The sequence below is a fragment of the Scardinius erythrophthalmus genome (assembly GCF_964197995.2).
Source record: "Scardinius erythrophthalmus genome assembly, chromosome: 4".
NCBI lineage: Eukaryota > Metazoa > Chordata > Actinopteri > Cypriniformes > Leuciscidae > Scardinius > Scardinius erythrophthalmus.
In genome coordinates, this window is record NC_138224.1 from 13,192,984 (window position 1) to 13,218,075 (window position 25,092).

A 25,092-nucleotide genomic window follows, 5' to 3' on the forward strand; every position below is an offset into this window, starting at 1 on the left:
GCACTTCTCCTTTGCCAAGATAATCCATCCACCTCACAGGTGTGGCATATCAAGATGCTGATTAGACAGCATGATTATTGCACAGGTGTGCCTTAGGCTGGCCACAATAAAAGGCCACTCTAAAATGTGAAGTTTGTGCCGAAAACCAGTCAGTATCTGGTGTGACCACCATTTGCCTATAATATATATATATATATATATATATATATATATATATATATATATATATATATATATATATATAAACTTAAATGCTTAATTCTTACAGGAATACGGTCACAATGCAAAAACATCCTTAAAAACAAGCTTCATAAATATAAATTATATTAAAATATATATATTATATCTTAGATACAGCATCTTTTGATTTGGGGCTGAAACATGACTCTGACATGTTTTGGTGAGATTCTCCCAAATAAGATTAATAGATTGTTATACTCATGTTGAATTATGTACTATTTGTAGGGCATACAACAAGTAGGACATACCCAAATGTGAGTATTACATGTAACAGACTGACTGAAGCCACATGATCCATTTAGCTTGTTTTCCTGCAATAAATAGTGATATTATTTGGATCAGTTTCTTTTATTGTGCAAAGTTTCTCTCCCCCCCTCTTTGGAACATACAAAAGTGAACATTAAACAAACACCAAACCAACAGCTTAATAAGGTTAAAAATTATGTGTTTGTAACAATTAATAATATGGGGAAAACAATCTACTGCATAAAACTGTAAAACAATAAGTTAACAAAAAGAAAAAAAAAATATTTTTTTAAAATCTCAATACTCTTTCAAACTTCCCATAAAAATACACTGATCAATTTCAAAATGTTTTAAAAAAAAGTCAGCCTTTTCGGGCAACCTATATATAATGTCCGACATTCACACTGTTGCAGTCTGCTCATCTCACTCCAATCCAAATATTCACTGTGTGATTGGCTGGCACTGAGTGTCTCATATAAATGCCTACAACATACATGGCCAACACAAAGGTTTGTGTACACAGCATCCAAGCAGTCTGCAGTTTTCAGCGTATCTCTCTCAAGATGCCCACATTTCTCTTTACCTTCAGTAAGTAATGATCACAAAGAGTTCTGTTAGAAGGACAGGCAGCAGTGTTGCATCACAGCTAGTGTAGCCGGAGGAGTTTCTGAATGTCAGGACCGGCTACTCCAGCCTTGCAGATGCCCAGGTGTCACACAGGGGGCTGGGCGTTGTGCCTCAGCCCAGTATAGGGCCACAGAAGCTGCTGGATGGTCATCCAGGAGTCCCCGGTGCCCACAGGTGCTGCATCTACTGCAGGCTGTAACATCAGGCTTGCCAAGAGGGCCAGTAGAACAGCTAGAACTACAAACAAGGCCACCCAAATCCAAATGCCCCTGGTGCCTCTGGACACTGCAGGCCGCCCCTCTATCAGACTGGGTGGAGCGTGATCTGTTGGGCTGGGGCTGGGACTGGGATGGAGAGTGAAAGAAATGTTTAAAGAAAAGTACAAAAGCATACCTTCAACAAAAAGAAGCAAGGCGTTTTCTTATGCTAAACCAGGAAAGAGCAAGTAAAATGTTCATGGTATTGTAATTAGCTGCAGAACACTTTAAACAGTAGATATCTTTAGGCCAGTAAAATACTCTGTACAAGCAATGAACAGCAACCATTTCATTCATTAGGAATCAATAACACATGAAATTGAGCTGCTTTAGCTAGAAGCGTTTACATACACATACTTGTATAGAGTATGTTCTGAGCCTTATTATTAGAAAATGTACAAAGCAGGTCATAAAAAGCAACAAATTCTATTAAAAAAAAGTCAGTCTGAATGGGTGAGACGGCTGAGGCGACCTGAAGAGAATAAGTTGAACATTTAAAGGAATGTGAAAACCGACAGCTGTTGCTGAAAGCAATGTTTTACCAAGCACATGATAAACAAGATAAATATGAATGTTCTGTGAGAGACCGATACTTATAAAAGGTCAGGCCGGGTAGTCTGCCAACACTTTAACATGTTGAGTTCAGCCAATAATTGACTGGCCGATTAACAGAAGCAGTTTCAAAATATACCAGCTAGGTCAATTTCTTGACTTTCATTCTTGAATTTTGAAAAGTGTTTTATTGCTTTTCATATTTTTATATTATATATACACACTGCACTTAAAAAGTTTGGAGTCTCTTATGCTCACAAAGATCAAATATATAGTAAAAATAGTAAGATAGTAAAATATTATTACAATTTAAAATAACTTTTCTATTTTAAATTATTAGATGTAATTTATTCCTGTGATCAAAGTTAAATTTTCAGCATCATTACTCCAGTCTTCAGTGTCACATGATCCAACAAAAAACAATCTAATATGCTGCTTTGATGTCCAAGAGACATTTCTTATTATCAGTTTTGAAACCAGTTGTGCTGATTAATATTTTTGTGAAAATCAAGTTCATAGTAACAATTTATTTGAAATAGAAATCTTTTTAACATTATAAGAGCATGTTTTACAGTCATTTTAAATCAATTTAATGCATTTAATGCATAAAAAAAATCTTACTGACCCCAAACTTTTGAACAGTAGTATACATACATAAATATATCCAACCTTATCTCTAATTATCGGTCTACCACTCATCCTGTTTTCAAGAAAATACCCCAGAGAATGTCAGCACACAACTGTGGGATCAAAGTACACTGGCAAATTTGCAAATGCCCACAACTGTCCACCAATGTGGAGAAAAAAATATTTCCGAGAACTTTGTCTTCTCTCTGAAACCACAGGTTGGCTGATTAGATTACTTGCTGCAAACCGAAGCAGAAGACATGCAGTGTGTCATAATGTGTGTTAAAGATATGCAAAGCTAACGAACATTACGGGTGTCCAGAGTCCATTCAGAACATGAAGTTACTTTCCTAGCTTAGCTGTAAGAGCAAAAGGCAGTGACATTATTGACAGAAACCCCTCAATTTGTAGTAGATAATGCCTGGATGCTGAAGCAGAGAAATAATGGATGCGGAAGATACACTAACGTCTTAGTTGGCATTATGAAGGAGGTGATTTTGATGCCTAGTTCTGTTAGGCTAGTCCTTCTTTCCGCTTGTTCCTCTTTCTGCTCCTCCTCTGAGTGAGAGTCTGTTTCATATCCATACCTGTGCAAAGTTTACACTGTACTGACCCATCTTGGCTCAAGGTCTCCATTTTGGGTCTGCATGACAACTTTTTGATGGCACATTTGCTTTATGATTTTAACATGAAATCGCTGCAAAAGACGAACGGTACACAACAGTTCTTCACGCGTGACCTTACCTATTCATCAGAGTGGGCTCGTCAATGTCAGCCCAAGTACCAGAGCTAACGAAGCGCTTTAGAGGTGGCCTCTTGGCTGTCATGATCCTGTAAAGCGGTTGACACACAGCCATGACATCCTTTCTCGTAGTGCAAAGAAGTGTAGAAGTTTATAAAAACAATCGGCATGCAACTCCAGTAGAGGTCATGGGTTCGATTTCCAGAGAACATACTGATAAGTGTGTAATTTCAATGCACTTTAGGTAGCTTTTTAATAAAAGTGTCTGCCAAATGAATAAATGTTGCTCTGAGAAGTCTTGGGTCACAATAACCCTTGTTTTGGGGGACAAAGTTAAAGGCTGTTGTGTTTTGTGGACCATGCAATCTCAAAAACAGCATCTGTACACTTACCATGGTGACCGACGAGAAAGTCTCTCGACCTCAGCCTCTGCCATGTCTTTGGGCTGTGAATTAGAAACCTCTGTTTATTCAGATGTTCCACTTCTCTCTAACAAAAACATCTCAAAAGCACTGGACTACCCACCATGTCAAAATGAGTCTGTCCTCCAACGCTGCGGGGAATAGTAGCTATACTGATGCGTCGGCTAGTGGTCTAGGGACAAAACACAAATATCAGTAAACTCTACAAGCTGATCCATGATTTTAACATGGTGTGTTTTGTTCTAAAACTCACTTTGAACATGTTTGAGGCTGACTGCTTCTTGTTTCTAAAATCATCTGCAAGTATAAAATAAATCCCATGTGACACAAAAGAGACTGGTATTATTACTTTTTTTATTATAATTATTTTTGTAGTGACTAACCCCTCTCAGAGGACCCAAATGGCCTCTCGTTCGGTGTGAGGTTCTCCCTGAGCTCCAACAGCTCTGCATGCTCCTTGGTGTACATCCTCCTCAAATTCTCCACATGCTGAATCATCACCTCCACCGTTTTACCCACTCTGGTCTCCTATACATGCAAGGAAGCAGAAATGTAAACAAGCAAGCTTCGTTGCTAACTTTGGCTTTAGTGGGCTATTTCAACACTCTGGTTCAACACACAAACCTGATGAATGGCCCCAAGCATCTCTGAACGGCTAGACACTCTGGTCATGGACTGGATGAGGATCTCAAGGTTCTTCTGCAGACGATGAATGATCTCCATGGACTGGTTATCCTCCTCACACCGTGGGATCAGGGCCTATAAAACAAAACACAATGTAATATTAAAGCTAATTCAAACGGGAATTTATATCATATTTGGGAAGAAATTACACTTCCATAATAATTTTCTGTTGGGAGCTGAAAATTCATTGTGCCGAGCATAAGACTATTTGCTAACATTGACAAAATAGACTGCCTCTAAATGTATTTTCTAAAGAATAAAAATGATTTTATGCCTGCAGAAAAAAGACAAAATCACAGACCTGCAGTAGACCTTTACAACTGTTCACTTCTTTGCGGACATTCTCCTCAGCCAGGTCCCGTGAGCGTTCCTCCAGGCGTAGCCTCTTCTCCAGGGTGAAGATGTCACATTTGAAGCCCAGAGAGAGACGGTGGAACTCCGCCTGGAGGAGAGCACACAGTAAACACTTTAAAAACGGTTTATGCTTTTGCAAATATTTTTGCTTATTCACTAGATTAGAATGTAGTTCAGGTCTGTTTAAAACATATACCATTATAAAAATTCTGCCGAACTCCTTGAAATTTCCCGCCACAACTATTATAAATGCGTAAAAAGGCGTTTAGATGTGGGTCTAGTTATGAGCTACCAATGTAAATTAAGATACAAAAATACCTTCAACATAACACTGCCATTTGATCTGAAGTCATCAATAATTACTATTATGTATTTGTTAATGACGTGTAGCTGTCGGCATATTCTCCTAAGGTATATTATTTATATCACTTTTTATTTTAAAAAATATATACATTTTCACACTCTACACATTGACATGGGACTGGATAAAAAAAAAAAAAAACACCTTACCTCAATTTCTTTGTCACTTGTCAACAGGCTGCAGATGAAATGCACATTTCAGATTAATGGGAACATGAATACGTCAAGTGAATCATGCTTGAATCAGATTAAAAATGTATGGATATCAATTCAGTACACAAAGCATTATAACCTGTTCTTGTCATCTTTGGTGGAATCGCTGGCATTTTCAGAGATGACAGATGTGTCACCTGAGGGCGGAGGAGGAGATTGACATTGAGGAAAGACAAGATAATATCTTAAGTAGAACTGGATGAGAAAGATAGTTTATCAACAGGCACCTTTTTCTGTGGCCACTGAAGGCTCATCGTCCTCCTGAGCTTTTTGTTCCTCAATGGCTTCCATACTGCGCACTTCCTGTAAGAGAAGGCATGTCAACTTCAGCACATTTACTACAGTAGTTTACACTGGGCATCAGATGGCATACTATAAATGTTGATTAATAAGATCACAAACCTCTTGTGTAATTAAAAGTATTTCATGAAAGTATCTGGAACAGCAGGTAGGACTGCATTCACCTGACTACATTTTGTTTAGTTAAATACATGCTGGTGAGAGTGGCTCTTACCTTCTTGAGCTTGTTCCTTAGATTCGAGGGGTCTTTTTTGGAGCCTTGTGCATCAGGAACTGTGGGAAGATTTCCTTCACTGGCAGCAGAGCCAAAGGTTATGTCTTTTGCTTTTTCAGAAGGACCCTTTGATGAGTCAGGTGAGGCTGTTGAGTTTGATTCAGATGTGACCACTGTCCTTTTACTGTCTGTCTTGTCTAAAAAGGAATAAAGAAAGGAGAAGGGACATTTATCATTAATTGTATCATTTAGAGACATTTAGAGAGAGAGAGAGAGAGAGAGAGAGAGAGAGAGAGGAGAGAGAGAGAGAGAGAAGAGAGAGAAGAGAGAGAAGAGAGAGAGAGAGAGAGAGAGAGAGAGAGAGAATTCATTTTAATTTAGCAATTTTTCTCTTCTTTTCTTTTTTCTTTTAAATATTTCTATTTAGCTTTAGGTTATATTTCATTTTTAGTTTTAGTCCTTCAATTTAAAACTTATTTCTGTTAGTTGCCAAGGCAATATTTCTAGTTAAGTTTGTTTTATAATATTTATATTTTAAGCTAGTGTTATTAGAGGTTCTTTATTGGTTGGTCACAATACCACATTTATTTAAAAAGCAAAATATAAATTTAAAAATGAACATTGGCATGCATTCTTCAAGTATTGGTCAATTATTTGCACATTGCTTCAGGTTTTCTAACTAAACATCCAAGTAACAGTCAGTAATGAAAACAAATAAATGAAAAACAGTTGTAGGGTTTCTCTTTATCTTGTCAGTATTGCTCAACAATTAATTTTAACATCAAAAATAGGTAATGGCAAATCTGTCTTTACATTAACAGACTTGGATGCCAAAATGATTAGCTTCTCGGTACTATTCTGTTCTATCTTTTTTTGTATTAAATTGATGCTGAAATACGGATGCATGTGACATCCTTACTTCATGCGTCAACAGGGAACTTCCTCCTACCTGGTGAGTTAACCCCAGTTGATGTCACCTCCACTGCCTCTGGCATGGCCTCCTCTTCCTCTGCTACTGGCAATAAGAGACTTCTAAACAAATAAATAACAATAAACAATACAACAATTATTTAAGATATGCATTTTACAACACTAACACACTCAGACCACCGATCTCTGCGATTCAAGTGCATAATAAATGTACTGAAAAATAATACATTTCATAAAGAGGAAATACTCACTTGTCCGATTTTGCAGACACTTTAGAAAGCTGTCCCTCGCTCAGTCTCTATAGGTGACAACAGCATGACATTATGACCAGTGACACTCTGAGCAGCAATATACATACATATACACTTGTGAAAACCACTATCTTGTGCAAATAAGAATCGTACATGCACACAGTTCCATACCTGTCCCATGACATGGCAGATGAAATATAAGAGCTACACTCTGCTTTACAGAGAGAGAAGTGCTAGATACTTACATAATGTGTATGAGAGCTCTACAGCTGGCAGGGAAAGAGAGAGAGGATGGTAAAGACAGGAAGAGAGGGAGAGGGAGTGACAGAAAGAGAGGGAGGGGGAGAGCACTTGTACTGGCAGAGTTCATTGAAGTGGGAGTGAAAAAGTGCTATACTTGTTCCAAACATACTGATGAAAATCCACACACAAAGCCTGGGCAACATATTTTATCTATCAAGTTCATTAACCAGAAGCAAGATAACAATCAAACAACCAACAAATAACAACAAAAAATGGTTGCAGGTCTGTTCCGGTTGAGTCACAGTTACCGAGGAAGAAACAAATGCATAATTTATTGGTTAGTTGAAAAGTTAGAATAGAAAAATAATTAGGTTTATGAAAAGATTTCCATATGAAAATAATGACGTCAGAGGCTGAGCACCCAATCTGTCATTTAGTAGAAGCTAGCCAAATTAGGCAGATCGCACTTGATGTCCAGTCAAATATCTAGGTACTGAATCAAAAACCAGTTTGGGTATGTCATTTCTGGGGATTTTTCAAAAGTGGGGTTGCAGCTTAACAGGTTAAAGGAGAACTCCGGTCAATTTTAACATTGAGCTCATTTTTTTGTAAATTTGGAGTGCTGTCAATACAGAGAACAACGACAAAAATCGGTGTTGCCTACACCGAGTTATTCTATTTTTAAAATTTGCACCCTGTTGACTTCAATGGGGCAAGTACTAAACCTGCTTTTAGCCTCTTAACATCCTTGATGTGTCATAACAAGTGCACAGAAAATGTGAGTGATTCCTTCTGAGTGAACACGAGTGGATCTGACTGCAGTAGATGTGAAAGAAATGTATAAAAATGATGTTATTTAAGCCAGCGCAAATACCTGTTTACATCCTGTTTTTCGGTTGAAGTCCAAAGTAGTCGATTGCCGAGTTCACGCGCATAGGTTTAGTTACCTATGATCACGCGCGTGAACTCGGCAATTGATTACTGTGGACTTCAACCGAAAAACAGGATGTAAACAGGTATTTCCGCTGGCTTAAATAACATCATTTTTATTCATATCTTTCACATCTACTGCAGTCAGATCCACTCGTGTTCACTCAGAAGGAATCACTCACATTTTCTGTGCACTTGTAATGACACATCAAGGATGTTAAGAGGCTAAAAGCAGGTTTAGTACTTGCCCTATTGAAGTCAACAAGGTGCAAATTTTAAAAATAGAATAACTCGGTGTTGGCACCACCGATTTTTGTAGTTGTTCTCTGTATTGACAGCACTCCAAATGTACAATAAAATGAGCTCAATGTTAAAATTGACCAGAGTTGTCCTTTAAGAACCACTTATATACACTACAGTTCAAAAGTTTGGGGTCGATAATACTTGTTCCATGTTTTTATAAGAAGGCTCTTATGCTTACCTGACTGCATTTATTTGATCAAAAGTACAGTAACATTGTGAGATATATATATAAAAAAAAATCTGATTTCTGAGGGGTCATGTGACAGAAGTATGGCTGGAGAATGGCTGCTGTTTATACACACACATATATACATATATATTGACAATGTTGAAGACGGTTGTGCTGCTTACTATTTTTTGTGGAAACCATTATCATTTTGTTTCAGAATTCTTTGATGAATGGAATGTTCAAAAGAACAGCATTTATTTGAAATAGAAATCTTTTGTAACATTATAAAGGTCGTTATGGCAATTTATCATCAATTTACTAAGCATTCTTGACTAAGATTATTAATGTCTTTCAAAAACAAGAGAATATTACTGACCACAAACGTTTGAACAGTAGTGAAAAGCAGCCAGCTTTTCTGTATTCAGGCAGGACTTGAATACGAGGCTTTTCCATAAAACCATACCGGACTAATATTAGCTATAGGACCTTCTATTTCTCTTACTTGCACTAATACTGTATGCTACAGTACATATTCATAGAGGTCTAACACTGCCCACTCTCTATGAACTGAAAAGCAGAAAAGCCCTCAGATGAAGTGCAGATTATTTTGGTAGCACTCCAATTTCACCTGAATATCTCCCATCTTATCATTATAAGTTAACAAATTCCACGAGACAGAGTCAACAATGAGGCAATTAGTACAGTGCATATATCAGAGAATAATGCTTGGCTTTGCAGGTTAATAAAATAGTTCGCATCTGTCTCTGGACAAACAAGCAGGCAAATTACACTTACAAAACTACGCTGTCAGATGACAGATGCTTATATAAAATTGCAAAGCAGCTCACACAAAGCAATTCTAAACACAGAAAGCCCAAGAACATCACATCGATAAGAGAGTGGGCACATCCTCTCATGAGCAGTAATTCCTGCTTACCGCCATCCAGAACCCTCTCAATCGGCCAACTGCGGTCTTTCCTTTACGGCACAACAGAAATGTAAGCCTAGCTACTCTCTCACTACACTGGACTGATAAACAGGAAGTCTTTAGCAATTGAACATGACAAGAGAAAAGGGCAAAACTACAAAGTAAGAGAAACACAAAAGGGGAAGTGAAAGAAATGGCTGGCTGCGTTACAAACGCAACAAGTTTCCCCATTGGTTTCCTCAGCTTCCTCACACTGACCTGCGAGTCACTCATGTCAGCTGTGGCGGCCGCACGTTCTGCCTCACGTCCTCCGTTTGTGGCTGCAAACTGCTGGGTCCTGACCCAGGAGAAAAGAAAAAGGTTTTACCAAATTGGTCGGTTTTTTTCGTTTTTTGTTTTTTTAGGATGCAGCTGCTCTCAGTAAGTGCAACATTGGTACGTACACTCCATCAGTGTGTAGACAGGGCGTCTGTGCGAGCCTGGCCACACAGGTGCATGGTGAGCATGCAAAGCGAGACTCTGTCAGTAGTAATAACTCCTTAATAAGTCTACACAAAACAGCCCAACACACAGGAAGAGGACACGCATTTGACTAGCAAATGTGATCTTTGGGTGTGTGGGAGGCATTTCGAATAAAAGTAGACCATAATTTCTTTTTTGTGAATCATTAACTAGCACTTCATAGCAGTGCGCCAGAGAAAATCCACAAACAAATGCTGATGTATGGAAATTGTATGTGCACAATAAAAGGGTGCGGGGTACCCTCACCTTCCCGTAATGGAATCACCAACTTCAGGCTGGCCCGCGGAGACAGATACCATCTCAGAGGTCACAAAAGAGGAAAGTTCAGTAGATGAAACGAGATCTTTGACTGAGGTCACCTGTTCAAGGGATGTCTCGGAGCTCAAAGATGGGTCATCTGAAGTGAGAGTGGTAGAAGTGTGTGAGGACATACAATATTCAATAAAATAAAGTCACCTTGATATAAAAGTTTTAATTTTGTGTAATGAAAATCATTTAATTCAATTCAAATGACAAATGAAATATATTTCACTAATGTATGTTACTAAAATAATAGTGAGCATTAAGCAGAGAAGGACAGTGAGAGGAAGAGCTCTTACCAGCACACTGACTGTGGGTGTGAGGCAGAGGAGCAGCCTGCCCGTGGGCGTCCTCAGGCCCAATGCATTCTGGGAGTCTGTCTTCCTCCTGCAGCAGCCAGGAAAAGATTCAGAAGGCCAGTGAAAATCAAGAGAGAGAGAACGACTCCCCAAAGACGACATATTGTCTTTGGATACTTTTAAATGATGGGCGAAAATCCACACTTCAGACATTTGCAATGCAAATTGTGACAAGTTTATTCAGGTGTGATGTGCAACACTGTCAATGTGTGTCTGTGAGTGTACACTTGTTCTAAGTGTCATCCAATTTCCCGCTAGCACTTAGGAAGCAGCATTCCCTAGTTAAACTCCATCCCCCTGACAGCAGTCAGTCACATGTTTGACCATGCCAAACACTAATTGTCCATGACATCAAAAAGAACAATGCAGCTTGGCAAGCCTAACAGATCACAAGGTCACTAAAAAAATGTGTTTTTTAATTTCATGGTCAGGCACTCTGAAAAAGCTTTTTTTAAACCAAATGTATGAAACGCTTTGAACTTGTATATATAAATGTGCATATAATGGTTAATCTGGCATCACTGCATCATAAGATATGATCACAAGAATGATAACATATTTACACAATTATTTAATTTTCTGGTAGTTTGTAAAGAGGGATTATGGGAAATGAAGATGAGAAAACACAAATCTACCTTTAGAGATGTGCAAGGCCTCTGTATTCCCCCCACACCCTTAAATGGAGTTTCTGAAAGAGAGAGAGAAAATGGCATTTTCTAGTCATGTCATGTGTAGTATGAAATGACCCGTCTCTGATGGTTAGTCGGCAGTCATGCGGCGAAGGATGTGGAGAGAATAAGGTCACATAGTTTGTACTACTGACCAAAGATGGCAGAACAAGTGGAGAAGAAAAGCCAAAAAAAGGTCTGACCCTGCTTTTCCAGCTTGGGTTTAAGATTCAGGGATGGCTGCCTGCCCTGTGTGACTAGGGATTAAGGAAGGATTATATAGCCTGACGAATCTGACGGAGGCCTGTTGTCCTCTAGATGTGACCATTTCCACTAGACAACTATGAAGTCTCACACTACGAGACTAATTGAGATCACAGATTCACATCCAAAACTATTCTTCTTTAGAGGAAAACCCTATCATTTAGGTCTGTTTCTCCATTTTACCATTTATAAAACCTTCTTTATCTTGCAATTTCAGACGGTAACTTTAAAACTTCTTCAGAATCTTGTTTTCAAACTAAACTGAATCCTACTATGGGAAAAATAACCCTTGCTAATTAACAAATTTCTCACCTTGAGATTCGTCGTCAGTGCTGTCATCTGGTAGAATCGTCTGAGAAATTGTGAAGTCTCTTTGTAGCTCTTCGGTTTCTACTCCAGAATCCTGTGTTGCTTCACCTTCTTCGGCAGTCCTTATCGTGATCGTCTCCTTGTCCCTCACAGACTCTGTGTGCTCCTCCTCTTCTTCCTCCTGTTTCAGGGCCTGTAGTTCCTCTTCATCACAACAGAGCTCCTGAAGCATCTCCTGGTTAGGTCCGCGCTCTTGTAAAGGAGGTGACTCAGACAGCACATATTCCTCATCCCGTTCAAGAGAGGGGCCATCCAGCTCTTCCACAACCTGAAGATACACAAGTCACATGTCATCAGGTGGTGATAAAAGCTCTACACAAACACTATAATAAAACTAGGTGGGCTTCCCCAGCCTACCTTTTGGAGCCTTTGGAACAATATGCATTGTAATACATACAAATAAAGTGGATTGGAAAATAATAAAAGTGAACCAAACTCAAGACATGTGGCAAGTTCTAAACATAAGAACATTGTGGGGTAGTTGGTAAACGGCATTTAATCTCTTGAGATAGGTTCAAGAAGAAGTCAAGATTCAAACTGGCTCACAAACCACACTTGCCGCCTACACACAAAGCTCCAGGCATCTTGTAATGAGACTGTAAAAGTACCCATCTGTGATCTGCAGATTCTCGCAAAAAAAAAAAAAAAAAAATTATATATATATATATATATATATATATATATATATATATATATATATATATATATATATATTTCTTTTTTTCCCAAGGCTGAATCTAAATCTGTCATGAGTTTTAAAGCCTACATATGCTGAAGCATATGCAGGCAGTGAAAGTGAAAGCAATTGTTTGATGAGCCTCAATACCTGCTGTAGGTGATCCGGTGTTTGGCTGCTGGCCTCTCTGCTGTCCAGCGGAGCCTTTAGTCGGTCGAGTTCCTCTCGCAACTGCTGCTTCTGGTTCTCTTGTTCTTGTACCCTAAAAAGGCAGAATTCACAAAAATCCAAAGATCGTCTTTCCCCAACTAAACACAGTAAAATACAACTTATGCACTAAAGAATAATGTGACACAAAAACACAATTATTCTGGTTACTGAAAAGCACTGCACATGAGACAATGTTAGTAAAAAGATAAAGAAGAGACTGTAGATGGTTCGCACTCTGAAAAACTAGACAAAGTCTTTAACAAAAAAAATCAATTATTTTAATAGAGCAAGAGCAGACGTTTCAGCCATCCAGCTATTCTCAATGCTCATAATCAGATAAAAAAAGAATCATATCTTGACTCCTGTATTCAAAGCCTATTTGTGAGGTGCCTAAAGTTTCTACTATTACACAGACCAAACTAGATTTCATAGCAGCCTGAAAACATTCTAATAAGCACCATCCCCACAAATCCTCAGTACAAGTCTGAACTGTTCACAAGTCCTTCAAAAGCGAAAGTCGGACATACTATACCCAATCCGCAGGCCCAAGCAGTGTCCCATTGCTCCTTTACCCCAATCTTAGAGCACCACTAGACGGTGCAACACCCTAACTTCCCTGGCTTCTCACAACAGCCTTTGCCTTTTATTCACACTACGCTGAGTGCCATAGCCTTGAAAACAGTGTTATGTCAGATGAGACACCAATGAACCAAAAACAGCTTGAGGGGGGTCAACCAGAACAGCCCCTTGACAAATGCTTTCAGAGACATTCACACAGACATGGACTAAATTGGTAAAGCCTTGCTCCATAATCCTTCCACTGCCTAGAATGGGGTGATGTTTCAATCTGAATATACTAAAAAAAAATTTTTTTTAAAGTGCACTTACATATGCATTAAAATAATTGCTATTTGCAATCTAAAGGCTTCCATAGTCTGTTAACTGTATGATCAAGCTGGTGTTTTGTACTACCAATATCCACTGATAAAATCAAAATCTAAGTCTAAATTAAAGGGATAGTTAAATTCTGTCATCATTTATTCACCCTCAAGTTGTTCCAAACCTGTATTGCGTATCCGTTTCAAAATTCCAGATCACAAAGATTTCTATTTCTAAGATTTCTAACGGTAAATGTGAGTAGAAAATACAGAGAAAAAAAACTAATATTATTTATTAAGATAGCTAATGAAAACCATCTCTGCTACCGACTCAGTCCACTCACTTGACAGACAGGTGCAGGATCTCAGTACGAGAACGTCGCATGTTGCTGGCCATCTTCAGAAGCTCCCTCTCTAGAGAGTCTGTGTACTGGTCCAGTTGCTCCAGACTGCGGGTCCAGTCACTCCTCCTCTGCTCAAACTGCACCTCCAGGCCCTGCAGCAGTTCACAAGATCAACAAAAAAAAAAAAATACAATAGACAGTGTACCATTAAGTCATTAATACCAGCTAAATCATACTGAATGTGAAAAAAAATATCAGTTTCATTAAAGACCTCTTAAGGAGAGTCACAGAGTTACTCTGACCCGACACACTACCCCTGTGCATCGTGGGAATTGGAGTGAGAGAAATATTGGCCTATATAGTTGACCACCAGGGACTGCACGTAATGATGCGGTCCGCTGAATACACACAATAAGAGTGATCATGTCCAGCCAGGCAGTTATGCAATGTGGTAGATAAAGGCTCAGATAAGGGAAAATGAGTACTTGTATAATTTTCAAGAGCCAATGTGGATCTCTATATAATGGTATCATGATTAGTTATTTACATACTGCATGTGCATAACTTTTTTTTTTATACAGTCCGATTTGGCTGAAATCCTTTCACCTGTATCTTGAGGTTAGTGTTGGCCTCCTGAGTTTCACTGTTCTCTGTAAGGCCTCTGAATGCTGTGAGAAAGGACACGCCGACTTCCTTAAACTCCCTCTTCTGGAACGATTCATGTTTGATACACTGTGAACATTCTATATCATTATGGACCAAGATCATACAAAACTAAATTCAGGTGTCTGGTGATGGAGAGCTGGCAAAATTAACCCCAGATTAACTGTGCAGGTGAGGGTTTGCTGTAAAACTGTGTGTGTGTGATGGCTGGTTAGTTTGGTTTAGTTTACCAGTCTGCTAGTCAGAGTTTTGAACTCCAGAGACAGCTGCTCCGGAGTCGGGCCTTGGAGGAGCAGCAGAACCTCACGATCTAGAGTCTCATCCAGAGAAGATGTAAAACAGACAGAGGATGACAGATGCTCCAAACCCTACACAAACACACACACACACACACACACACACACACTTAATGTCAGCAATGTGTAATACATTTTATGTCAATATATTCAATTATTAAATATATTATATATATTTTTTAAATATTATTTCTATTTATTGAATAAAATACAATTTAATACAATACATTTTCAAACATATAGAGAAAATTTTTTTTTTTTTTTTTTTGTGTGTGTGTTAAGTTATCACCAATTACGATTATGAAATACTCCACAGACAAAAAGATAATAAAAAAGAAACTTGTGAAATAAAGCACATGTAGACAGACTCATTGTAAAGCCTGAAGTTTGGTTTAAAGCAAAAAGAGGGTGTGGATTACTGAGTGCACACTGTGGCAGTGGAGTGGGAGAGAGTGGGCGGACAGAGAACAGCACATGAGTGCTGGTGGGAGTGGAGAGAAAGAAACACTCCAAATCATGGACGGGACAAAGACCAACAAGGGAATAGCAAACACACAAAAAAACACTACAAACCTCCACGGGATTCTGTGCCAGTGCCAACTCTGTCTGAAGAGAGCCTGAACTCATCTGATTGAGTCTGTAGGCCACAGAGAGAGAGAGACCCGGGCTGCAAACCCATACACACACAGTTAGAGGAACATGTGAAGGAACTGCTGAAGTTTGTATAATGAAGTATAATGTATCCCACTAATAAGCTCAACTAAAGCTAATATTTTCATTGACATGGGTTATGTGCACTTCATAGAGCTCTTACATTGTCATATCAGGCTGCATCATCTGCATTTGACTCTCCAGTTTGTTTTTGTCTGCTCTCAGCAGCTGAAGTAAGCAAAATGAACATACACAATTCAATACAACACTCTGGAATAAATTATTTCGCTCACACCGATTATCATATGCACACTTGCTTATCTAGAAATATTTTTTAGGTTTTGAGGTCCCTAAAATGCTTGTGTGTAGAACTACTTTCTTAAACCACTGATTCAGCATCCTGTCTGTGTGCGCGTGTGCGCGTGTGCGCGTGTGTGTGCCCATGTGTGAGAGAGAGATAGAGATAGAGATAGAGAGAGAGAGATAGAGAGAGATAGAGAGAGAGATCACCTCTGTAACTGAGGAATACTCCACAATGGCCACCTTCAGTTCATCTATCCGTTTATTTTTCTGGAGGAGAAAGAGTTCTACTATAATAATGGACAATAAAATTTAACATGATTGCAGGTTGTATAAACATACCAAATTAATAATGGTGACACTAAATGATTCTTAGTAATGACTAAAGCAAAGCCTCAATTCTTCTATAAAGTTATTCAAACGACTTCATTTGTCCGTTAAGATTGACGTTTCATTTCAAACTTTGTTTTCGCGATACGCAAGATGGACTGACCTCCTGAATTATCGACTCCTTGTCAGCCAAAATAGCATCAAATGAATGAACTTGGACCTGTGGGTGTAAGAAAGCATTTACCAATGACAGAGCTAAATGCTTATTTTAGCATAAAAGACCAAGCAGGAGTAAGTAAAATAAAAAAGGGCCTACCTGAAGGTCAGCATTCAGGTCACAGAGGTCACCCATCTTTTTCTGAAGCTCCTCTGCCTCCAGTGTGACTTTCATGTTCTTAATGTGGGTTGAAGGAGAAATGTGAAGGAAGGAAGACAGACAAATAAAATGGAATTATAGATGAGTGAGGATCATTAAGTGAGACTACTTAAATTAATGTGTAGATATATAGGGCCATACTTCCTCTTGTAGATCAGCAATCTTGGATATGAGACTCTGGTTTTCCCGTTCCTGTGGGAAGCCAGAACAAAGGGTTAAAAATGTGTTCATGTTTGTTCTAATAATATATAATGTCAATGTCAATATTACCAGTGTGATAGTGTTCATCTGGCAACCAGATTTGTTTACTCTGAATGATTTAATATCCTTGGGGTATGTAATATTACTAGCCATCTAATTAGAAGCATTATCTGTTTGCACTAGTTTATGAAAGTCTCATAACTTGGCTTCTTAACATCTGAGCTGCCATCAAGGTGAGAGGGTCTTGTGCCTCACCATCTGCTTTCTTTGAGCTGAGGCCTGAGCTCGACTCTCTTCTGAAGAGGTCAGGCTGAGCTTCATCTCCTCAACTTCCTCTTTAAGCATATTCTCCTTCTGTAATAACTGCTGCCCCCTGCAGGATCAAAAATAAGGGACGGGAGTGAAGAGGTGAGAATTGATGATGATGAAGGGATTTGATCTTTCAGAGGTTAAGATAAGCAAGACAAAGTCAGTACATTTTAGCTTGTGCTTTGAGGTCTTCATTTTCCTCGATGAGTTTCTGGTTGGTGTCTTCCATGTTTTCAACCGTCTGCTTCAGTTTACGAACCTCTTCCTGCAGCTTTTGGTTATTTAGTTGCAGATCTGCCACACAGAAGACCAGATCTGATGTCTCCCTGTACAATACAAACACAAAATAATTCAGAATGCATATTTATGTACTTAAATATAATATATATTCAATCAGCTTTATATTTAGATTTCCAACTTTTGTATAAATAAGCATTTAAGCATAAGCCTTTAAAGATCAAAAGGTTTTTAAGATCATGAAAATCAAATCGATTCAAGTGTGCCCAAAGATTTGATTGATACAGTTGATACAGTCTCACAAACAACATGAGCACTACTGTTAACTATGAGGCGCCACGTAGGATTTAAATCAAACTTCGCTTATCAATACATACATAACACACGTGCATATACACCTATAAATTACTCGCATATACATGTATACTATTGGATGTTCAAAATACATATATGAAATACACGTGCACACTAATATGAAATCCATACCAATACATATTATGTTAGTAATGAATGCATATACACTTGTGAATAACTTGCATATACATATAAACTTGACGCACGCATACACCTATAAATACTCGCATATACATATAAACTTCCATGCATATACACCTATAAACACTCGCACATACATATAAACTTCCATGCATATACACCTATAAACACTCGCACATACATATAAACTTCCATGCATATACACCTATAAACACTCGCATATACATATAAACTTCCATGCATATACACCTATAAACACTCGCATATACATATAAACTTCCATGCATATACACCTATAAACACTCGCATATACATATAAACTCGATGCGCGCATACACATCCATAAAACACTCGCGCATACATATAAAATAAAACGTGGATGCATGCTTTGTGTAGGCTATATATGCGAGTGATTTCATATGTGGATGTGCGTGAACTTTTCAGTGTAAAAGGAAGGCATTTCAGTGTAAAAGGAAGTCATTTGTGCGTACACGGAATTAACCTGCCTTTTTGATAGTTTGTTTTCCAATTTGAAATGAAATAAGCATAAACGAGAAAACGGCCTTTATTCGATTTTTTCGTAAAAAAAAAAAAAAAAAGCCTAAAGCCTCTTACGTTGTTGATTTATATTCCAAACAAGAATTCGACAGCTCGCAATGTTTTTCTTACAAAAACCTCATCATTTTGCAGGACAATTGTCTACTACAGTATACAACACAGATTGAAGGGTGCCAATAATTCTGTGGTGATATACAACATGCTTTAAGAAAAGTTTATTTCCATCACACTGTAAAGTGTTTTTAGATATTATAGATTACATATACCAAAGATTTTACATATAAACTGGGTCAGCATACTGTTAATTACAGTTAGAGTACCATGGGAAGTAGGGGTGCTGATGTGACCCCTGGAGTGGAGCCCATATAAAGAAATATGGTTGGGGATAAAAGTTCACACAAACAAAACCAAAAAACTGTGGTGTTTAGCCTATAGGCATACATATTACGTGTGTTTGTTTTTATTTATGCAGTATTATAAAATACCCATATTATAACAAATAAATATATTTTGGAAATTGCCCTTTAAAACGAAAGCTCAGTTTGTGGTTCACAATTACTTGATTAAAAACAACACAAACAATAAAACAAAGACAAAGTCACTTAGATTAAACACTTTTTTATTGATTTTTTTGTTAACAGAAGTTATATCTAGCACCTTTAATTGCCTTCGCCGTCCTGTCAATCATCTGTCTCATTCTCGCGGGTCGCAGATATGATTACAGTTTCAGTAAAACTGTATTTCACCATCATCGGTACCCACCCTCAGCAATCGCATTACAGTATTTGCAATCACCATCCCGTTTCAAAACGGAGCGTCTAAAAGAAAAGTTCTGACTGCTGCCTGAACATTGGTCAGTGAGCCTCTCCCGCTCGGCGCTGTCAAGCGCAGCTTCACCACACAGATTTAACTCCGCACAGCTAAATAAAACAGGCTGGTGGCAGACTAATAATTAATATCTCTGATGTAAAGATTTCTGTGAAACGCGTAAAGTTGCACAGAAGAAAGCCCAATAGGACCTGCCCTGTACAGTTTAAGAATCTGTAGCCATAGTAGAGGACTCTTATTTTGTAGAACAGACCCGAGCAACAACTGATGACGTCACATGCTCAGACTTGCTTGACCAATCGGCAGAAGGGGGCGTGTCAGGCCGCCCACATGTGGAAAACTAATTTTGAAGTAATTTGTTCGTTTTTTGCCTGAGAACTAAAAAAATGAAAAATCAAGCCGAAATCTCATTTTTTTCGTTTTTTTTTTTTTTTAACGAAAAAACGAATAAAGGGGCCGTTTTCTCGTTTATGCTTATTTCATTTCAAATTGGAAAACAAACTATCAAAATGACACAAATGACTTTTACACTGAAATGCCTTCCGGTTACACTGAAATGCCTTCCTTTTACACTGAAATGCCTTCCGGTTACACTGAAATGCCTTCCGTTTGCACTGAAAAGTTCACGCACATACACATATGAAATCACTCGCATATACATATATACACAAAGCACACATCCACGTTATGTATGCGCGAGTGTTTTATGGATGTGTATGCGCGCATCGAGTTTATATGTATGTGCAAGTGTTTATAGGTGTATATGCATGGAAGTTTATATGTATATGCGAGTGTTTATAGGTGTATATGCATGGAAGTTTATATGTATGTGCGAGTGTTTATAGGTGTATATGCATGGAAGTTTATATGTATGTGCGAGTGTTTATAGGTGTATATGCATGGAAGTTTGTATGTATGTGCGAGTGTTTATAGGTGTATATGCATGGAAGTTTATATGTATATGCGAGTGTTTATATGTTTATATGCATGGAAGTTTATATATGTATATGCGAGTATTTATAGGTGTATGCGTGCGTCAAGTTTATATGTATATGCAAGTTATTCACAAGTGTATATGCATTCATGACTAACATAATATGTATTGGTATGGATTTCAGATTAGTGTGCACGTGTATTTCATATATGTATTTTGAACATCCAATAGTATACATGTATATGCGAGTAATTTATAGGTGTATGTGTGCACGTGTGTTATGTATGTATTGATAAGCGAAGTTTGATTTAAATCCTACGTGGCGCCTCATAGTTAACGCTTTATCTCTCATAAACAAACAACTCGCACTCCTAAACTTACAGGTCAGCTCTGGAGGCTTCCCCCCCAAATGCTTCTAGACTACCTGAGGTCATATTCAGTAGAGCAGATCTCCTAGCTAAAGGAAACAAGAGGTGATTGAAACAAACTCATAATAATAAAAAACACACATACATACATACATACATATGTGTGTGTGTGTGTGTGTGTGTGTGTGTGTGTGTGTGTGTGTGTGTGTGTGTGTGTGTGTGTGTGTGTGTGTGTGTGTGTGTGTAACATATCAACAACATGAGCATTCTGATAAACTCTTAAGAAAATCTCACCTGATAAACTGTCCCGTAGTTTAAATGATTCCTGTTGGGTGTCATTCTTTGAGTCCGTCCTAAATGAAAAGGGGAAATTTGAGTTGGATTTTTATCTCCAAAAAAAAACTGTCATGGGGAAAATTTTACGAAGAAAGTAAAGGCCATTTGATCAAAACTGATTGTGGATTGATAGCAGACTGATGAAAATCTGCAATGTGTCTTTGGTGGGGTTGGCAATATCTACAAAAGGCATAGCCTACCGCATAAAGTTGTTGGCAACTGACCAAAACATTCAGCAAAATGAACAGGAGTTCAACAACCAGCATATTTCTTGTTTTTTTGTCCTGTGCAATATTTTCCCAACCTTTTTTGGCACTGCTCTATCAATAAGGCTAAAACACCCCTTCATGGACACAAAACCAGAAATGTGCAGTTATAAAATTTAACACTACTATTAATATTATTAAAATGGCCATTATTACAGTAATTCACTGTTCTAAATCATGAGCATGTCTTCATACCCCTGGTTGCGACAGTCATCAATCCACTCCTTCATGATGGCATGGAACGTGTCCTGGTCTATGGAGATGTCCTTGTGCTCTGGGTCCAGCATATTGCAGAGCTCCTCTAGTCCGCTGTCCTCTGAACTGCGGCAGGTGGTGTGTCTCAAGAAGTCCACAATGTGCGATACATAAACCTTACCTGCAACAGAGGACTCTGTGTTACTATGGTTACAGTGGCTAGAGTCACAGAAGACCTGGGTCTTGTCAGATGCCATCCCAGCAAGAAAGTTTGCAAATCAACACCTACTTGTTCTGAGTCACCATGATCGTGTGTCTGAACATATCAAAGCTGTATATATAAAAGTCCACCGCTATCAGCGTTTTTAACAGGTTGTAAAAAAAAAAAAAAAAAAAACTTTTTGCATTCATTTACACAGCAAAAAGCATTCATGAGAAGAATGGCTGTAAATAAAAAACGCTTTTGTTCTCTTTTAGCTTATCGGTCTGATCACCACAAACAGCACATAAGGTCAGAGACATCATGAGGAGAGAGCAGGACTTCTTTGAGGACAGATCAGAAGGCCTTTGCCTCCAAGCATGAATGCTGAAAAGCTCTTAGAGGTTACTTTAGTTTAAATAAAACAAAACCACAGGCATTTTAATGTTATTCCTTAGCAGGTTGTAAAGCTGACTAATATCTGTGAAACAGGGGGGAGCAGTAAAAGTCCACTAAATATCAAAGCACGGTTGTCTTCAATGCACAATTCTGGTATTTATGTGAGCACATTAGTGAAATTTCATGTGCAAAAAAATTATGTTTTTATATTTCTGTTGAAATCACTTAGGCTAAGACCACCTGTGGTGAAAATCAAGTTTTTAATGTGTATATGTCTATGTGGTGTTTTTAATATGCTTTAAGACAAACCATGTACAAAATCATAAGTCAACACCATTGCTGAGTTTTTTCTCTTTATAACTGCAATGAACCAAAGACAGTCTCAAAAACGGTTTGAAATCGCTGGTGTTTCTGACTACCTTGTAACCAATCACGTCAACGTGTGATCGTCAGAGTGGATCTCAGAGCTGGTGTGAGGTGGGGCTAATTTGCATATTCATAGAACCTCATACACTAAATGAGTTACATTCAAGCTATTTTAAGGCCTAAAGAAATCATTTAAGAAAAAGTAATTTTGGTGGGCTTAGGGGATAACAAATATGAACTACAGGTGGACTTTAAAGGTGCATTAAGCAGGTCTCTGAGTTTTTGCAGAACTATGCCCCCTCTGGCGGCAAGCGAAACTGCAACCAGAGGTGTGCACGCTCACGGACAAAAGTTTTCTTTTTTTTATCTTACGTGGAGTTTGCGTTGGTGTTTGAAATGAACTATAAGCAGGTCTCTTACAATCCATCTTCTACGGAGAATGCCGGCGAATACACAAACCTGCCAGGCATAGCTATGTGAGCGTGCCGTGAACGCGCATGACGTCACGCCCAGTCTAAAATTCCGGCCCGAATCCCTCTTATTTATTTTACTTTACAGGATTATAGAGACAATCTCAGTGATCAGAGAAGGGCTCATTCAGCCCATCAGGCAATTGTTTAAGCATGTATGGATTAGAAAACGGGTATTTTTAACATGAAAAGTTGCTTAATGCACCTTTAAGCTGTGTGGGCTATTGGATAATATTAAACAACAGGAAAATAAATATTTAGGCAAAGTTTACCAAACTTGCATTGAAGCTTGGCAACATTCAGTCAATTCCAGACTGATAAAGTCAAGTCCTGGCCTTAATTTTCTTGTTAAATATCTTGTTACACAAATTACGTTAGTAAATGGGTTTAAAAAAAAAAAACTGTACTAAACAGTCCCAAACAGATGTAAATACCTCTGCATTGTGTGTCACAGGCCTGAAAAATGGTGTCCAACAGGTCTTCCTCGCATATCAGACTGACCTCAGCCATGCTCTCCTTCTTGGGCTCAGAGGGACACAGAGATCCTGTTCAAAACCAATGAAAAGACAAAAAAACAGTTAGCGCTACTAACAAAACATTTACGAAATTAAAAAGAGAATAAAAAAAAAGAGGTGGTTCATTACCCTCGCCCAGTGAAAGTCTCTTGACCACAAGGGCCGGGTAAGTCAGTTCACCATCCATGTTAGAAATATCAGAAGAGAAGTTCAGGTTATACGAGAACAAGCCGGGAGTTGGGATCTTCGAAGTCTTCACCTCCGTGTCGGGCCCCTCTAGCAGGGTTTGTGTGGAGTAGCGTGGGGTAAAGTTGAAGTAATTGTCCCCAGTCTGGGCTGCTGGGGTGGAGCAGTTGCGCCGAAATGGCCGGCTGTACGTTGATGAGGTTCTCCTCTCCCCAAGCGTGCCTAACGTGCCCAGCGTGCTGGTGATGGTATAGGTGGCATTGGCAGGGGTGATGGGAGCACGAGGGGTGTTGGAGGAAGACCCCAGTCCGGGGGAAGCTGTGGGGGTCCGCATGTCCGCAGAGGAATCGCAGTCAGTCTCTCCGTCCGGTCGGACAGTACGCTTCTTCAGGATGGCCTCCAGGTTGAAGCGCTGCCCCGAGTGAGGGCTGTCGTAGCTGCTAGACTGAAACTTAGGAATTTGAAAGGGTGAGTTAACCTCTTGATCTCGCCGCTTGATGGTCTGCAGCCTGCGGCAGATGCTGTCCCTGGGGTTGTGCCGTCTCGGAGTCACTCCAACATCCATTTAGGAGTGGGAAAAGAGAGAAAGCCTCAATCTACAGGAGGGATATGAGTTAATTAGTTCAAAGCTTAAAACAGAGTGAATAGTATTTGGCAGGTCATGTGATCTCAAAATGGTTATATATATATATATATATATATATATATATATATATATATATATATATATATATATATATATAGTTTAATACATGTCAATCACGTCCACACAAACATGTATAGATAGATAGATAGATAGATAGATAGATAGATAGATAGATAGATAGATAGATAGATAGATAGATAGATAGATAGATAGATAGATAGATAGATAGATAGATACACAAAACACATAAAAGATTGTTAATAAACTGATTTATGAATGTATCGTTACAATATACAATACCAATGTTTCATACATTTTTAACGGTCACTAACGTTACGTTTTTTGTTTTTTTTTTCTGGATGACGTCTTAATGTTGTAAAAAACGGCCATCAGTAAAAACCTAACACACTTATGTTAAATTTTTCCTAAGTATGATCTCGTGGATAAAAACATAACTATCAAAAACAGACAAGCAAAAAAAGCAAACCAACCTGTCAAAATCCGACTATTCGGGAATCCAACAACAACATGTAAACTTTATATAACGTACAAACCGAGAAACGCAAACCGTTTCTGTCACTTTTAAGGTGAAAATAAAGGCCACCTTCAATTTCATGTGGTGTCTCTGTTATCTTTTGAGGGCATTTATACGTGACAATCAAATATTGGAAAGCTAATGTTGAAAAACCAAACACACCTGAATCAGTTCAAATGTTGCCGCCGCGGTCGGTTCACAAATAAGTGCGTCAGAAGCGTCACACAGCTGATCGAAGGCCGTATTAAAAT

The 25,092-nt window shown here is 38.5% G+C and overlaps 1 protein-coding gene across 6 annotated transcripts; it reads right to left on the reverse strand.

Annotated features, from left to right (window-relative positions):
* Positions 1-575: 575 nt before the first annotated feature.
* On the reverse strand, positions 576-25,063 carry lrmp (lymphoid-restricted membrane protein). Of its 6 annotated transcripts, XM_081362858.1 has the most exons (38): positions 24,798-25,013; positions 23,604-24,256; positions 23,394-23,504; positions 21,526-21,706; positions 21,023-21,081; positions 20,742-20,817; positions 17,476-17,634; positions 17,255-17,372; positions 16,940-16,990; positions 16,739-16,816; positions 16,586-16,642; positions 16,303-16,362; positions 15,956-16,020; positions 15,715-15,808; positions 15,076-15,213; positions 14,789-14,890; positions 14,183-14,334; positions 12,901-13,012; positions 12,018-12,342; positions 11,409-11,461; positions 10,714-10,801; positions 10,361-10,511; positions 9,851-9,929; positions 7,020-7,066; positions 6,788-6,870; positions 5,839-6,035; positions 5,552-5,627; positions 5,404-5,461; positions 5,262-5,289; positions 4,699-4,839; positions 4,338-4,472; positions 4,097-4,241; positions 3,967-4,010; positions 3,817-3,885; positions 3,684-3,736; positions 3,294-3,380; positions 3,017-3,136; positions 576-1,457 (listed from the first exon to the last, which is right to left on the reverse strand). In XM_081362858.1, the coding sequence occupies exons 2-38, from the start codon at positions 24,223-24,225 to the stop codon at positions 1,199-1,201; spliced, it is 4,473 nt and encodes a 1,490-aa protein (XP_081218984.1). In that variant the 5' UTR covers positions 24,226-24,256; positions 24,798-25,013; the 3' UTR covers positions 576-1,198. The 6 variants fall into 6 exon arrangements, with proteins under 6 accessions (XP_081218984.1, XP_081218985.1, XP_081218986.1 ...); XM_081362859.1 differs by lacking the exon at positions 3,017-3,136 and having other exon boundaries at positions 25,004-25,060; XM_081362860.1 differs by lacking the exon at positions 3,017-3,136.
* Between the last annotated feature and the right edge of the window lie 29 nt (positions 25,064-25,092).